This window comes from Oncorhynchus tshawytscha, linkage group LG10 (assembly GCF_018296145.1).
Source record: "Oncorhynchus tshawytscha isolate Ot180627B linkage group LG10, Otsh_v2.0, whole genome shotgun sequence".
In the NCBI taxonomy this organism is placed as follows: Eukaryota; Metazoa; Chordata; class Actinopteri; order Salmoniformes; family Salmonidae; genus Oncorhynchus; species Oncorhynchus tshawytscha.
In genome coordinates this window covers 25001221-25018429 of record NC_056438.1, presented here as the reverse complement: position 1 = coordinate 25018429, position 17209 = coordinate 25001221, and the positions used below count along the sequence as shown (strand labels likewise).

The window sequence follows — 17209 nt, the reverse complement described above, 5'->3', positions numbered from 1 at the left end:
CAGGAGGGACTGGTGCACTTCACAACATAGATGGCTTCATGAGGGAGGAAAATTATGTGGATATATTGAAGCAACATCTCAAGACATCATTCAGGAAGTTAAATCTTGGTCGCAAATGGGTCTTCCAAATGGACAATTGACCCCAAGCGTACTTCCAAAGTTGTGGCAAAATATCTTAAGGACAAGTGGCCATCACAAAGGCCTGACCTCCAATCCTATACAACATTCGTGGGCAGAACTGAAAAAGCGTGTGAGAGCAAGGAGGCCTACAAACCCGACTCCTAACTGCCCTAATACAGGGAATTTTTACTTGGATTAAATGTCAGGAATTGTGAAACTGAGTTTAAATGTATTTGGCTAAGGTGTATGTAAACTTCCGAAATTCAACTGAACTTTCACGTATGAAACAGCGCAGTCTATAGGCCTACTTTGACGTACTTTTCAAAATCGATTCTACAGCACAGGGTGACTCTGTTCTTCATCGTAGGCTCCTCTATTCATCTACAATGCAGAACCATTGTTCCAATTAAGACGTGAATATTATGAGTGGTCAACAGAACTATAAACACCCGCTGTTTAGAGGAAGTCGTTTATGGTAAACTATATGCAAGTTTTTCTGCAGTCCTGGAAGCTAAGCAGCTCCCTTCACGGATGTCACACACCAGTCATGGGTGAGACTCCGGAGAAGAGCGAGAACAAAGCTCACGACTCAGGAGAATTCTCTTACACAGATTTATTTTGACAGTCAGAGAGTCACAAGGTCAGAAGTGCATATTTATCTAGACGGACTTGGAAGAATTCCAAACAGTGTGTGTGTGTGTATTTGTAATATAGCTGTGCTGATTTTTAAAATTCTGAATCCAGTCTATACCGAATTATGCAGTTTTCTAAGAAAATAGCAGGGATATTTGTAGATAAACAAAGCTGTATGCACAGTTTTGTTCCCACCACAAATATACAAACGTAATTCATTTGTAGCGTTGCTTGCTTTCATCTTTGTGCACATTATTATCAGTGCAAGAACCATTCATGTACTTTACCTATTATTTATTCACAATGGAATTGTGTTTTTAGACCATCCCTCCCTAAACCATATAATATAGCAATCAAGTAGGCTATAGAAATCAGTCAAACCAGTTATTCCTCAATGGAAATGAGATTTTCTCGACCCGGGCACTTTATGCGAGGCCCCTGTGGCTCTGCCTATATCATCGGTACGTGTCGAGAGCTGTGATAGTCTTTGCAGTCTCGTTCCTCGCCAAGCCCCGACATCTGGAGTTTCAGCAGGGAGAAAAGTCTGCACGGGCCAGCCGTGAAACACAGGAACTGTTTGTGTTCCCTCTCTGAGGGGTTTTTAGCAGGGAAGAGAAAATATAGAATGAGTCTCCACCGGCCAACCCTGTAATAAAGCTAGCCCTCAACACCCTTTAATGACTCCAATCTGGCCGGGGGTTATGGGTACTGGTTGTGTGTGTGACCCACCACATCCCCCACAGAAAGCCAAAAAATAGGGCGACCACAAGCCCCCTCTTCTCACACCCTCTTCCTCCAAAGGCTTAGTAATTGAATAGTGATGTTAACATACTATTGAATAACATACTATACTGTGAAAGGTGACTAGCGTGATTAAAAATCTGAAGAAAGGGGGAATAAAGTGTATTTTGGGGCCAAAAATTTCACTGCTCTTTGTTTTTTTTCTGACATGTATGACACAGCTTCTGTCACAGGACATTTTCTCTGACCAATGTTTTTCAGAGTAAACCAGTGACTGTTAAAAGCACTTTGGTGGTGATAAATTCACTTCCTTATGCTATAAAATACATTTTTACCAGGACAAATATAATTATTAATGTTCTGAATCGTTCAGTGGGGTCATTCTCTAACAATATAAAAAAAAAACTAAAAAGTTGGAAATCTTAACCTTATACATCCTATAATAAGCACCAAGCTCTGTTGACATAGCGGTCCAGTTTTTTTTGTTGGATTTTACATTTTGTGTTTTGTCTTCAAAGTTGTTAATTTTTGCTAAATTAGCATGACACAAGCGGAATTAAATGTGAAAGGCTTTGAAAATAAAAAATACGCTCAGTGCCTCGTTGACATTCCAGAGACACTTGTTTTTGTGAGAAATCCTCTTCTATAAGAACAGGAATTTGTAATTGATATTGAGAAGCGTATAATAAGTATGAAAATACGACATGTCATGTCTCAATTGATATGTCTTACCTCTATCGTTATATTCCCTGCGGATTTGAGTTTAACGGGAGCCTGTCAGGTAGCCAGTAGCCTTAATTCTTGCACAGAATCCAGCCTACTGACACTAATTTTCCTTTTGAATCCTTTTAAACTTTTTTTACTATTCTGTACATAAATGTGAAACACTCCATTTAGTATGATACAGTAATGTTATGTTTCATATGTTATGTATTAATTTGTGGATGTCCATCACCCATTTTGTGTGATATGTTAAGAATTACAATTTGTATTATGTTATGAGTTTGCGAAATGGTACAACATATTACTAATTGTCAAAAATGTTAAATATGTTATGAATTTGCTAAACTTATGTTACAAATTCTAGCTAGGTGTCTAGGTTAGGGGAAGGGTTCGCTTACATGCTAAGTAGAAGTAAGTAGTTGAAAAATTGCTAAAATGCTAATGTTGTCCATGATGAGATTCGAACTCGATGTTATACCCATGCACCCCGACCAACCACCTTCCTTTTGTTTTTGCCTTACGTAACCATCTGTCTTATGTAACCATAGCAAACGTAACATATCATACTAAATGGAATAATACGAAATGCTCTGAGACCAGGTTGGAATTTTGACCACTCTTTTTTCCCCCCCTGGCCTCTGATTTAGTCACCCTAATTCCGGCCATCCTGCAAGGGTAAAAACTCTACTTTTAAACGGATTGTGATCGAGACAAGCGAGGATTATCTACACCGTTCATTTACCCATTGGTCAAAACAGTTTTTGTTGTTAATTGGATATCCTATGCTTTTGGCTCAAGCCACCATTTAAAAAAATGTTGGTAATTGACGTTTGAAACCCTAAATTCCCCCATTTGTATGGTTTCTGCGAGGCTTCTCCCATTTTAGCATTCAAGGGTTTTTCACCCTTGAATAAAGAGACTTTCATAAAATGTATCACTTTTTAAAATTAAAAAAAAAAAAAAAGTTTTTTATTAGGATCCCCATTAGCAGCTATTCTTCCTGGAGTCCACACAAACATGAAACGTGACATAATGCAAAACATTAATAGAAAAGAACAGCTCAAGGGAAGAACTACTTCAAATGAAATCGTCACACATAGCCAGGGGTAAGGTGGTCCGGTACATGAGTCAATCACAATAATAAAAACAAAATGTCAAAAACTGTAGGCCATTACACCACTTTTGATCATTACCGCATGTCAGATAAATGGAAAATGAGCGAATGGACTTAAACGGGTGGTACAGCCTGTGCTCCAAAATGCGATGTGGTTCGATGAGAACACAGACATTTTGCCAAGGCAGAGATGAGTGGCCGACACAAAGACACGTGTGGACAGCAGTCGGTGCCTAAATTCTGGCTTAATAACCATCTCCAAATGGTGTCTTGTGTAACTAGACTGGTGTCCTAGACTAGACGTAGAGAGAAACAGATGTCTCTTTCCATTCACAACTGTTTTGAGGCTGGACATATATTTAAAGTGGATGAACATGCGGGGGTAGCCTAGTAAAGGAGCCCTTTTTCGAGAACATCATGACTTGTTTTGTTTATGCCACAAAAAAAAGGTCATAGGTTTTTAAAGTTAAATGACAAATCTTTTACGACTAGGCCCACAGAGATCCTATTGAATTAATAGCAATCCTATGATTAGGCACATATAATTTTTAGGAGGTTCTGTTCCAGGAAGAAATGAATTATACTTTCACACCTGCACATATCAGTACATACACACAAACTATCTAGGTCAAATAGGGGAGAGACATTGTGCCGTGAGGTGTTGCTTTATCTGTTGTTTTTTTTTTTTAGCTGTTCGCTAGAGCAATATGAAATGGAAGAGTTCCGCGCAATCATGGCTCTATATCATACTGTACATTTTCTTGAATTTGTTCTTGATTTGGGGACTGAAAAGACAAGGCTTGCATGTCTGGTGGAGTCAGTGTGTGTGTCAGAGCTGTGTGTAAATTTATTACAATTTGGAATTTCTTGTAAAAAAAGAAGTGATGCAGTAAGTCTCTCCTCTACTTTTAGCCAAGAGAGACTGGCATGCATAGTATTAGACCTCTGTTTACAGTGAAGAGCAACACGTACCGCTCTGTTCTCAGCCAGCTGCAGCTTATCTAGGTCCTTCTTCGCAGCACCTGACCATAAGACGAGGCAATCACAATAAGATTTATCTAAAGCCTGGAGGACTTGCTTTGTGGAGTGTGGTGTCAAATCCCTTAATCACGGACATACCTCTCCCCATCATTACAACCATTGAATCAATATGTTTTGACCATGAATGTTTACAATCCAAGGCACCACCAAGTAATTTAGTCTCCTCAACTTGCTCAGCAGCTACATTATATTATTCATTATCAAATTCATCTGAGGTCTAGAACTTAGGGAATGATTTGTACCAAATACAAGGCTTTTAGTTTTAGAGATGTTAGGTAATAATTACGTAAAATTCTGGCAAATTAGGCTGCCCAAACTGTTGCATATACACTGACTCTGCGTGCAATGAACGCAAGAGAAGTGACACAATTTCACCTGTTTAATATTGCCTGCTAACCTGGATTTCTTTTAGCTAAATATGCAGGTTTAAAAAATATATACGTATGTGTATTGATTTTAATAAAGGCATTGATGTTTATGGTTAGATACACATTGGAGCAACGATACGCACTGCATCGATTATATGCAACGTGGGACACGCTAGATAAACTAGTACTATCATCAACCATGTGTAGTTAACTAGTGATTATGATTGATTTTTTTTTTTAATAAGAAGTTTAATGCTAGCTAGCAACTTACCTTGGATTACTGCATTCGCGTAACAGGCAGTCTCCTCGTGGAGTGCAATGTAATCAGGTGGTTAGAGCGTTGGACTAGTTAACTGTAAGGTTGCAAGATTGAATCCCTGAGCTGACAAGGTAAAAATCTGTCGTTCTGCCCCTGAAGGCAGTTAACCCACCTAGACCGTCATTGAAAATAAGAATGTGTTCTTAACTGACTTGCCTAGGTAAATAAAGATTAAATAAAAGGTGTATACATTTTTTATTTTTTAATCGGCCAAATCGGTGTCCAAAAATACAGATTTACGACTGTTATGAAAACTTGAAATCGGCCCTAATTAATCGGCCATTTCAATTAATCGGTCGACTTCTAATATATAGTCTTTGTTCGATGCCAGTGGCAGGTTATTAGTAAAAAATAGAAAAGAGTAGAGGGCCAAGAGAACCACACTTTAGATGTTTAACATTAGAGAAGTTTCCATTAATGAAAACGCTCTATGTTCTATTACACAGCTCTGAAACCACAATATGGCAATCTGAGGTTGAACAGCCATAACACATGTTTTTTCAGCAACAGGTTAAGGTCAATAATGACAGTGCAGCGTCCACAATCTTCTTATTATACATTTCTTTCAACCATTCATCAGTCATTTGTGTCAGTACATTGCATGCTGAGTGCCCTTCTCTATAATCATGCTGAAAGTCTTTTCATTTGTTTACAGAGAAATACTATCCTGTCAAATAACATTTTTACAAAATGTTGCTAAAAGTCAGGAGCAAACTGATTGGTCGGCCATAGGAACCAGTAAGGGGTACTTTACCATTATTCGGTATTGGAATGACTTTGACTTCCCTCACGGTCTGAGGGGGAAAAATGAACCATCTGATTCAATGAAAGATGTTTAATTAGTCTATGTACACGGAGTATACAAAACATTAGGAACACCTGCTCTTTCCATGACATAGACTGACCAGGTGAAGGCTATGATTTGTTATTGATGTAACTTGTTAAATCCCACTTCAATCACTATAGATGAAGGGGATGAGACACCTTACATTTTTTTAAGGCTTGAGACAATTGAGACATGGATTGTGTATGTGTGCCATTCAGGGGGTGAATGGACAAGACAAAATATGCCTTTTAATTGGGTATGTTAGTAGGTGCCAGGCGCACTGGTTTGAGTGTGTCAAGAACTACAACGCCCCTGGGTTTTTCACGCTCAACAGTTTCCCATGTGTATCAAAAATGGTTCACCACTCAAAGGACATCCAGGCTAGCATCCTGGCCTTTTCACTGTTGACGTTGAGACGGGTGTTTTGCGGGTACTATTTAATGAAGCTGCCAGTTGAGGACTTGAGGCGTCTGTTTCTCAAAGTAGACATTCTAATGTACTTGTCCTCTTGCTCAGTTGTGCACCGGGGCCTCCCACTCCTCTTTCTATTCTGGTTAGCGCCAGTTTGAACTGTTCTGTGAAGGGAGTAGTACACAGCATATGAGAACTTCAGTTTCTTGATAATTTCTCGTATGGAATAGCCTTCATTTCTCAAAACAAGAATAGACTCACAAGTTTCAGAAGAAAGTGCTTTATTTCAGGCCATTTTGAGCCTGTAATCGAACCCACAAATGCTGATGCTCCAGATGCTCAACTAGTCTAAAGAAGGCCAGTTGTATTGCTTCTTTAATCAAAACAACAGTTTTCAACTGTGCTAACATAATTGCAAAAGGGTTTTCTAATGATAAATGAGCCTTTTAAAATTAAAAACCTGGATTAGCTAACACAATGTGCCATTGGAACACAGGAGTGATGGTTACTGATAATGGGTCTCTGTACACCTATGTAGATATTCCATTAAACATCAGCCATTTCCAGCTACAATAGTCATTTACAACATTAACAATGTCTACACTGTATTTCTGATCAATTTGATGTTATTTTAATCCACAAAAAAAATTGCTTTTATTTCAAAACAAGGACATTTCTAAGTGACCCCAAACTTTTGAACGGTAGTGTATGAAATGTGTAAAGCTGTATCCAAACATGATTAAAGTGGCCATTGTTCGATGAGTATATACATGGGGCAACAGTCTCTAAGGTGCAGAGTCGAGTACTGGGTGGTAACTGGCTAAGTAACAGTTCATAAGGTTCAAGGCAGGGTACTGGGCGGTGGCTAGGCTAGTGGTGACTAACAGTCTGATGGCCTGGAGATAGAAGCTGTGTTTCAGTCTCTCTGTGTCAGATTTAATGCACCTGTACGGTCTTCGCCTTGTAGCTGGGCGAACAGGTCGTGGCTGAGGTCCTTGATGATCTTCTTGGCCTTCCTGTGACACCGGGTGCTGTAAATGTCTGGGAGGGCAGGCAATGTGCTCCTGGTGAGGTATTTGGCACTCACAAAGTTGATTACCTGATAGCATCTTCTCTCAAATTCATAAGGGGTCAATAAGTACAATGCTTTATCTGTTATCTGATTGATAGTATATAGAGGTGATGCATCTTACCATATCTACAGATCAGATTTCTCTCAGACAAGTTCTGCATACTTTCATTGAGTCATTGTTGCCCTGACCAGGACTAGTCTGAACCTACATTTAGCAGTACCAGTAACTTGTGGATCTAACTCCTATAAAAAGATAGATGCATTGGCAACCAGGCATTATCATTATCGAAGGTCAAGACAAGACACCTGAGCTACCGGTGTCTACGATCAAGCGTATAGCATTGCATGAAATGACTTCTTGTGGCACTCTGGAAACAATCTCAAAGTGAGTCACCACCAGATCAAATTATCATACCTTTAATCATCAAAGCGGGAAGAGGGTTGAGGGAAAGTATGCAACCACCGACATCTCACCAACCTGGACGAATTGTACCCTGTAGAGACACATGCTACCAGTTTAGCATCATGAAAGACCATGGAGGGCAGAAGCTAAAGTTGTTTTTCCCTGGCCTCTTTCTGGCACTAGAGAACATTCCATGAATGGAGGGTTGAGGGACAATAGGATGGGATTACTAGAGCTGGGCTTTTTTTCCAGTGTTGAAGGAATTTTAAAAGGTCCAAAGTAGACTCATTCTTGTTAGGTGATGAGCACGTTTTAGTATGTGAAATGTAGTTGAGTTAAAATTCTGCTAATACTAATTACTGCTGAAAGCTGCTGTGCATTTGTAGGAATTCTTTAAATGAAGTTGACATCTTTTTTTTCTTCTTCAGGATTTTAAGCAACAACAAAATTCAGGAACTGAAGAATGGATCCTTCATCGGGCTGTCTACTTTGGAAAGATTGTGAGTCTTTCATAATATTTCCTACAAGCTCTGGCCATGGGAGTATGAATACTAAGTGTAATTTATGCCTTTCGTCTTGTGTCAATCAATATCTAGAATCACGTTTCACTTTACGCATACTTTTTGACAAGACAGCTTCCTTTCAGTATAATGTGTGAGATGAGTCCTAAACCAAACCCATTACTCTTACTATATATACCATAATAAAGCTTGGGGAAGTGCTATGTTAGACAGAAATGTGCTTTATATATTTACTACAGGCTTGCAAAGCTTTTCTAGGGGCAGTTATGACAGAATCCAATCCGAGCTCGTTTCACACACCAGATATTTCTTAGTGTTTCATTTCAGAACAATATCTAGTGTTTGTAAGGGGAGTAAACATTATGCAATAAGCTATGAGTGTTAGGAAGTGAACATTTAAAAAAAAAAAGATAAATGAGGCAGAGAGTAAGAGCGAAAGCTAGAGGGGAGCAATACAGAGAGGATTAGGCCTATTGTACTTTCTCTGCCTCCTTGTCAATTGGCAGCGAAGACATTTATTCAAGTCTACTCTGCTCGGTCAATATTGAATATGCGTCAAAACGATTGAGTGAGCACGCGGAAATTCGTTATTCCTGCCACAACGCAAAGAGTCTTGTTTTGGAATCCTATCAGCCGCGGTTTCCCCCGAGACTCAGAGGAAATGCTCTCGGCCGTGTGGTATGGACCTCTGATTTATTGCTTCGCAATGGCTTCATGCAGATAAAATAACCAGACCATTAATAGCCCCGTTGTTACCCAAGGCTACAATAACCAATGACCACATCAATGGGGAATTTTAAGGGAATATTTTCCAAGGTCTTGTTAAAAGGTACAGGAGTCTCTGTGGGAGGTATGGGAAGCCCTTTTTCGGCCGCAGTTAGCTATCTGGTATTGGTCTAGAAACCATAGCCAGGCGGTTGGAGGTTGAGTAGAACAAACGTATCCCCTCATGTTGGGTCACAGTACGTTTACATGCACACTAATAATTCGATATTAAACTACTTATGGCAGAAGGTCGAGTGCGGCATTAGTCACGTAAAACACCTTACTCTGCTTATCTTAATCGGGGTACGGTCATAATCGAATTAAGCATGCACCGATTAAAACACCTGGATTTCTGAGCAATGTAAATGTATGTAAATGTAATGTAATGTAAATGTAAACTGCTTAATCAGCGTTCCAGCAGTGTATTTGATCTGCACATGTGCCAGCACCGGGTAGCGCAAGCCTCCCTCTTCTGTACGAGTGAATTGAGTATGCATCCTTATAAATAGTTTTCACATTCAAACTTTATAAGTCAAAAAGTATTCGCAAGAATACCATGGTCACTGTGGTAGACTGTTTGTTTGTTTTATTCTGATTTGGTGATTTTCTGCATTTATTAAAAGTCCCATTTAGTAGCCTGATTTAAGTTGTGTCCATGTAAATAGGATTATTCTGGGAAATCGTTCTTCTTGCAAAGCATGTAAACATTTTAAACAAACTATATTATATTAACCTGTCTGTCCACAGTAATCACATTATTGTGTGCATGTAACCGTGCTCAGTGGAAGTTTGAGTTCTACCTAGTAAACATTCCCACTTGTTGAGGTTCCTCTGTGTGTGAGGCTACACATGTTTAGCTCCAGTCTGTTAGCCTGTTTACCCTCTGTTTGTCTTTCACCCCCCCACCATACCTATCCCTCATCTGAATATGTTATTATGCTATTGACTAGTAGATCCATGCTAATGCATCTTGAACCAATGAGAAGACCCAGAATGACATCAAAGGTCAAATTGGGGGTGCTTATATTTGTCCTGTTTCACTGCATGTACAAGTGGGTAACCTGGTACGGGTGTGAAATGGAAATGTCCCAACTCCCCCTAAAACACCCTTGGAGAGTGGGGTCACGGCCAGGGATGTACCTAGGCATGGATTTGCTTTAGAATATCACTGCACTGAAACGGATGCATGTCGTACACTGTAGTTGTTTTGAGTTATGCTTGGACCAGCCACATGCCTGACCTCACTCCGACTACCTTGCCGTGTTAATAAGACATCCGCTCCCAGATTATTCGGGGCGACCTTCCTTCCTGGTTTTTAGAAGTTGGTCAGATTTTAGAATTTCAGAGTGGAAGGCCGTAAGACAGGGCTGCCTAACCCTCTTCCTGGAGATCTACTGTCCTGTAGGTTTTCAGTCCAACCCTGATTTAGCATATCTGATTCAGTCTTGTTGAGCAGCTAATTAGTAGAATCAGGTGTTAAATTAGGGTTGGACTGAAAAACCACAGGACGGTAGATCTCCAGGAAGAGGGCTGGACTGAAAACCCACAGGACGGTAGATCTCCAGGAAGAGGGTTGGACTGAAAACCCACAGGACGGTAGATCTCCTAGAAGAGGGTTGGGCAGCCCTGTCGTAAGATAAACTGGAAGTGCTTTCTGACGGTGAGTGTAAGCTCCTTTGATCCCCCACGCTGAGGAAGCCTTTAATGCTCTTTGCTTCATCTTAATGCATAGTGTACGGCCAGTCGCTTCGCGTGGCGTGTTCATTCCCTGGGTGGAAGAAGTGTGCAGCCAGTGGCACATGTACCTCAAAGCAGCTCCCATTGTGCTTTCCCGCCTCTCCAACCCCCTTTCATCCCACCCCCTCATCCAGAGAAGCTCTTTGCTTTGTCATTCTAATGAGGCCAAGACCAGAGGTGTCGGCAGAATGATTCTCACACACACACACACACACACACACACAAAGCCAGACCGGTTGCATGCTGAAGTGCCCCCTGCTTTTCTTCCATCCAACTCCCGTCTCTCTCTCCATTTGATTACAGTCGACAACAAAAAAATAAAAATGCTGTGCCCTGGGGCGAGCTCTGTCATCATTGCATGCAGGGACGAGCTCTGTCATCCCCCCTTCCTCCCCTGCTTCCCCCCTTCCTCCCCTGCTTCCCTCCTTCCTCCCCTGCTTCCCTCCTTCCTCCCCTGCTTCCCTCCTTCCTCCCCTGCTTCCCTCCTTCCTCCCTGCTTCCCTCCTTCCTCCCCTGCTTCCCTCCTTCCTCCCCTGCTACCTTCCTTCCTCCCCTGCTACCTTCCTTCCTTCCCTCCTTTCCCAGATCACAGCCAACAAAAATAGGGCTTCTCTGCTTGGGTAAGTCTATGTGCAGTGGTGCGCTCTGTGATTGGAGCTGATTGTGAGTGGCAGGCAGGGGGTACATTGATTAGCCCTTTCCAGCCCCAGCCGTGAAATGGCAGGGTAACTGTGACGACGGCAGTGTTTTGTTAGGGCCAAAGGTGTCCTAGCATGGAGACGGGGCCCACTGAATCCCCATTATTGCCCTCCTACACAGTAATATGAACCCAAGCCAGCCCCCGTCGCACGGTTATTCTCTCTCAAAGCTGCCACAAATTCAATGCAGAGCGAAGGGTTATTACGAATGAAGCAGGACTAATCTCTTGTTATTTGGAAAGACTGGAGAGGTATTGAGTTTCAAGAGGAAGCATTATTATGGGGAATAACCGTCTTATGAGGAATGCTAGTCTGGAACTGTATGCATGTAAGAGAACTGTAGATATTGTGCATAAGATAATAAAGCAATTACAGAAAAGGTATATTATGGGGTGAGACATTTGTGTTTCTCACTTAACCGGACTGAGGTGGAGTGAAAAATCTCAAAGTTGAGAGAAGCCTTATTTGATCGACTCTTGTGATCTGCTAACAAGGAATCATCCATCATTTTGTTTCAGCAGACAGCCTTGTTTAACATCGGCAATTTCTCTTCGTCGCAACATGAATGTTCATCTTGAAAATGCAGCCTTTTGTGACAGATTTGGTATAGTATGTTTTTTAGAAACCTGCCAAAGAGACAATGTGGCTTTTAATATTGCTTGTGGCAAATGGAAATTGAAGAGACTTTCTTTTCCACCTTCAGAATGACAAGGTCATAATGTTTGCCAGTAGCTACCGTGCTCTCATATTGAACAGCGCATTTGGCTGTGTTTCTACACCTTTCCAAAATGGCTGCATTGGCTTCTCATAACCTTTTAGTTTAAACTAGACCGAACATGAGGATAATTCTGGAACCCCCTAAAGCACTTTGAGGTAAATGAATTCCCACTCCATTATCCAGTAATTTCCATTTTAGCATGGCAAGCAGGCCTAGTGTGTTCTTGCAAAGAGACGAGAGAATTTAAGTTGGGATAGGTTGTGCACGGTGTACCTCCAAATGCAACCCCCACCATTAACCCAACCCCTCCCTCGTGTTATCCACAAGCTTCTCTAAAAAGGAAACTTCAAATGGTTTTATATTCTGCACTTTGACTCCTATTTCTGCCAGTAGATTGCAGATGCAAAGGTGGCAGTGTTGGGTTTGTAAGATTTTACTTTGCAACACGTCGATGCCACCCCTCAAATTGCATCTTCGTGATAGCAGGGACGACTTGACAGTGGGGTACTGCAGATTGTACTTCACCCAAGCGTCTAGATCAACCAGCTTCTTAAAGCTGGAATCCGTAATGATGAAACGACCACGCCCGTTGGGGCTATTACAACAATAAAGAAGTTACTTCCAACAACGAATACTGGACTCGCGATAGAACAGAAGAATGTGTACTGCAAGTCTTCTTTACCACACGGTGACCCTCCTCACCTTGTTCAAACAATAACAAAGGCGGTGGGGGCGACCAGTGGCGCTGTTTCCCCTAATACAAATTCCATCTTTAAACAACTGACACACTCCGTTGAATTGCAAACAGATTGGAAACGGTACCTTTTCAGTGACTCGCCTCAAGTAATCCACCAAACAAAGACCATTATTTACCTCCTTCCAAGAAGCCCAGAACTGATCACTTCAAGCTGTCATTTATTTTGGAAAACCATTGAACGAACTAAGGAAAGGCAATCGCAGAGAAATGTGAACTGGAGTTCGAAACGAGTCCAGAACAATTGTTGGACTGTTTCACCCTTTGCCAGCATTCCAACACTACTCTTTGAGGAAATGAAAGGCTCATTAGATTGGGATTGGCTTTTGTGCTAAACTGCCCCCACTGATGTTTTGACACCGGCCATTTGACTGGCACCAGCCCCACCATGGCACGATTTAAGCCTGATCAAGACATGGATAAATGTAAAACCCCCCTTTTGCTTGTTGAACACCCTCCCCCAGAGTCTGGACTGCTATTCTACCACTTGTGATATTTTGCCCCTCTGTTGATTTACTATGGTCAGCAACATCAAACAGTTGGGTAAAAACCACAGCTAGGGTTGGGGATGGCAACACCAGCATTTCAAAGTGAAACTTTTGGAAGGTTTTTAGAGGGGAGAACATAATTGGCTATAGAGAAATGAGTAGGGAAAAAGTACAATTTCGGCACAAAGATCCTCACTTCCTCGCCTCTTGCAGGTGGTCGAAGGCACTCTGTGCTCTATTTGTGCCTTGCATTTCAAAGGGAATTATTTTTCCCTTTTTTTCCTTTTTCCATCTTTCTTTCAACACCCCTCTACAGGAAAGCCAATTCTGCCAGTTCACATCAAAAGCAATAGACTCCTATGATCCATGTGTAGCCCTGCCTCCCATCCCCCTCCAACCAGATGACAGCTCTTCATCATCAAACAGCCCAGTCACAGTTACCCAGCGGCTCAGGTGGCGACCCCCGAGATCTTTTGAAACATGGATCGTAAATGAGTGACTCGGCAGTGGCGGCGCGGGGGAGCGCTAGGTGCTAGCGGGTATCTGTGACCTCGCAGCCTTTGAACTTGGTCCAGGACGAAGCATGGCGGAGTCCTTAGTGTGTGGGGACCTACGGATGTCAGCGATTGTGCTGAGGAGGCCTGATAGATGTAGGGGGGGGGATCTCGTGCTCTAGCCACAGGGATCTGAGTGGGTGAGAGTCCTACGGGATATGGGAGGATTGTTGGCGATGTGGTTATCCTGTAACAAAGTACCATAGAACCAGGGGTTAATGGGGTGAGCAGCAGTGGGGTTTCAGTCAATGCATTTTTCTGAATTTTTAGCTTAAAGCTGGCTCTTGGGTGAAGGCCTTAAGGCGTCAGCATACCTCAGTTCGGTTGGCGCCTAGCCGAACTTTGCTAGCCAAACCGAACTAGTGTGCTTTCGTACTCCCTTAAAATACCTTCTATTGAAATACGAAAAAAAAGCACCATTAGTACGGTTTGTCCATTTTGAGATGCCGTAGCCAGTATACGCTTCCTCAAAATAGTCAGAATTCATCTAAAATCACTCAAGACATTTTTGCCAAGGAGATCGTAGTCCCACAATTATACGTCTAAAGAAGATGTTTGGTGCAGTATTTCTCAATGAAGAAAATGTGCATCAAAACGAGTTCTCTCTTTGAATGACGACAACAGACTTTATTGAAGAATCCCTGCCGTTGACCAATCGCAGACGAAGGAATGTAGACGGCTTGCCTCTAGAAGAACATTTAAAAAAGCCGAAAAACGTCCAAAACGAACAAAAATGCACAAACTCTTCCGAACTGTTTCAGCTGGGAAACATGCGAACACCTTTAGTCTCTTTGCCCTCATGTGGTCCTTGAATGTACAATGCACTTATATTAACAGTAGCCCTATTTATTTGAGCAGTCAATCAGGGAATATGAATCAACTCTTTCTAATGTGTGTTATATGATATTTACTCATTTTTACTGACGTCGGTTGCAAGTATTCGTAATATCTGAACAAGACTACAAGTATTAATTGTTGTGTACTTGTATTAATTGTTGTGTACTTACTTGTTTAGTTTGTCTTTATTTTTTTGTGTCTTACCCTCTTTTTGTCTTTCACAGGGACATGCGGAACAACATCATCAGCCGTATCGAACCGGGGGCTTTTCTTGGACTGCTCGCACTCAAAAGACTGTGAGCATTATCAGTATTATCATCAGCATTAAATCATTTTCATTTTAATAACATTTGTCAATTTCTTGGCAGATGCTTTAATGTGTAGCTCTTGGACGGCAGCCAGCACGAGTGATGGGCTGAACAGTTTCAAACCTGTGTCTATACCCAGTTCTTTTGCTCAACGTCAGATTTCTCTCACAGAATCCAATTTGCACCGTTTCCAATACTGTTAGAGAAGAGAAAGAGATGGGTATGATGATAAGAGAAATACCTACACACTGTTGTATATGGTCCCACATCGCAACATTTTGACCGATAGGTCAGGTTTCATCAATACTGTTGACTCATGTTGGCCCTATCTGTCGTATCTCGTATTGAGGCTATTGCCAACTCTCTGTCTCTAGTGTATCCAGTCTATAAGCGACTGCTGTAAAGCAGCTTTCTATTCAGTTCTCCAGTCCACTTGGGCCCTTGCCAGGGACTGCATGAGGCCCGATCTACTTTCACACATACAGGGAAAAGGGGGATGGGTGTGTGCTTTGGAATGCGTGTGTGTTAGGGAGAGAGCGCTTGTGTGTCTGTGTGTGTGTGTGCGTGCACGCGCCTGTATGAGTGCGTGTGTATTGTCATCTCACACTGGTCGGACCTTGCCAACATAAACTAGAGTTTGGCTGCTGGTGCAGAGCAGTGAGTGAGACGGGAAGGTTGTCATCTCCTTGGCTTGGACAGAGCTTAATTTCCCCTTGTCAAGCCGCGGCCATTTTACAACCAACAGTATAACTATTTTCTCTAAACCTATATCCGTATTTCCCTTATCTAACCTATATCATTCAGCCAACAGCTATTTCATCTTGAATGGGACTATATAACAAAATGTTGGGTCAGAATGAAACGAATTGATCAGAAACAGTGTATATCCATTGGTGAAAATTCATCAATGCGTTTCTGTTCAAAACGACACAGCAGTCTTTTCACAAAATGAACATGTTTGGCAGTGGAAATATATTGCAGACAGCTTGTCAGGTCGTTAAATCATGCATTTGATTGGTAACTGGCTGCGTCTCCAATATATTGCTTACACTTCAACCTATTCCACAGCTAACGAAAGAGCGAAAAGTGTAGCTGAGGTAAAAATTCTTGAACTCCTACCCTTGCACCTGCCCTCTGCTGGGCTTCTGGAAAAAGGTGATTGACTTAATTGACAGGGAGGACATAAAAATACACACTCCCTCTCTTGTAATGCAGTCGGTAGCAGACTCCTGACAAAGACAGTGCGCACTCACACACTCACACACTCACACACTCACACACTCACTCACTCACTCACTCACTCACTCACTCACTCACTCACTCACTCACTCACTCACTCACTCACTCACTCACTCACTCACTCACTCTCTCACTCTCTCACTCTCTCACTCACTCTCTCACTCTCTCACTCACTCTCTCACACACACACACACACACACACACACACACACACACACACACACACACACACACACACACTCAGCCTCAGCTTATCTTAAGTTTGTCCCATCTGTCCTTATACCTCTTTCCAAAAACCCTAATTAGATTTTTGCTTGTTTTTGAGACATGCCACTCGCTGGCGGCTAGGCCAAACCGAGGCTGCCTACCTCTTTTACCCATCTTGTCAGAGAGAGGAGAGGGAAGTCAGACTTGAATGTTCTCATGAATAAACAGACATGTTCAATGCGCGCTACAATGCATTACTTCACCCCTTTCATTGTCATCATTTGTAATCAAAACTTACTTAGGTCAAAGTCCTCTTTCCATTCCAGTGTACTTTGTTAGGAAATGTTGTAGCCTATTGATTGGCTCCCGAGAGGCACAGCAGTATAAGGCACTGCATCTCAGTGCTAGAGGCGTCACTACAGACCCTGGTTCGATTTCAGGCTGTATCACAACCGGCCGTGATTGGGAGTCCCATAGGGTGACGCACAATTGGCCCAGCGTCATCCGTGGTTGGCCCGGGGTAGGCCGTCATTGTAAATAAGAATTTGTTCTTAACTGACTTGCCTAGTTAAATAAAGGTTAAATAATTAAAATTAAAGTCAAACCAGGGCT

At 41.9% G+C, this 17209-nt stretch overlaps 1 protein-coding gene across 1 annotated transcript in view; it reads left to right on the top strand.

Annotated features, from left to right (window-relative positions):
• adgra3 (adhesion G protein-coupled receptor A3) overlaps nt 1-17209 on the top strand; it is a 56009-nt gene that overhangs the window by 15609 nt on the left and 23191 nt on the right. Inside the window, exons 2-3 of the mRNA XM_024434737.2 lie at nt 8200-8271; nt 15068-15139. Of these exons, the coding sequence (XP_024290505.1) occupies nt 8200-8271; nt 15068-15139 (144 nt within the window). The remainder of the gene's footprint in view (nt 1-8199; nt 8272-15067; nt 15140-17209) is intronic.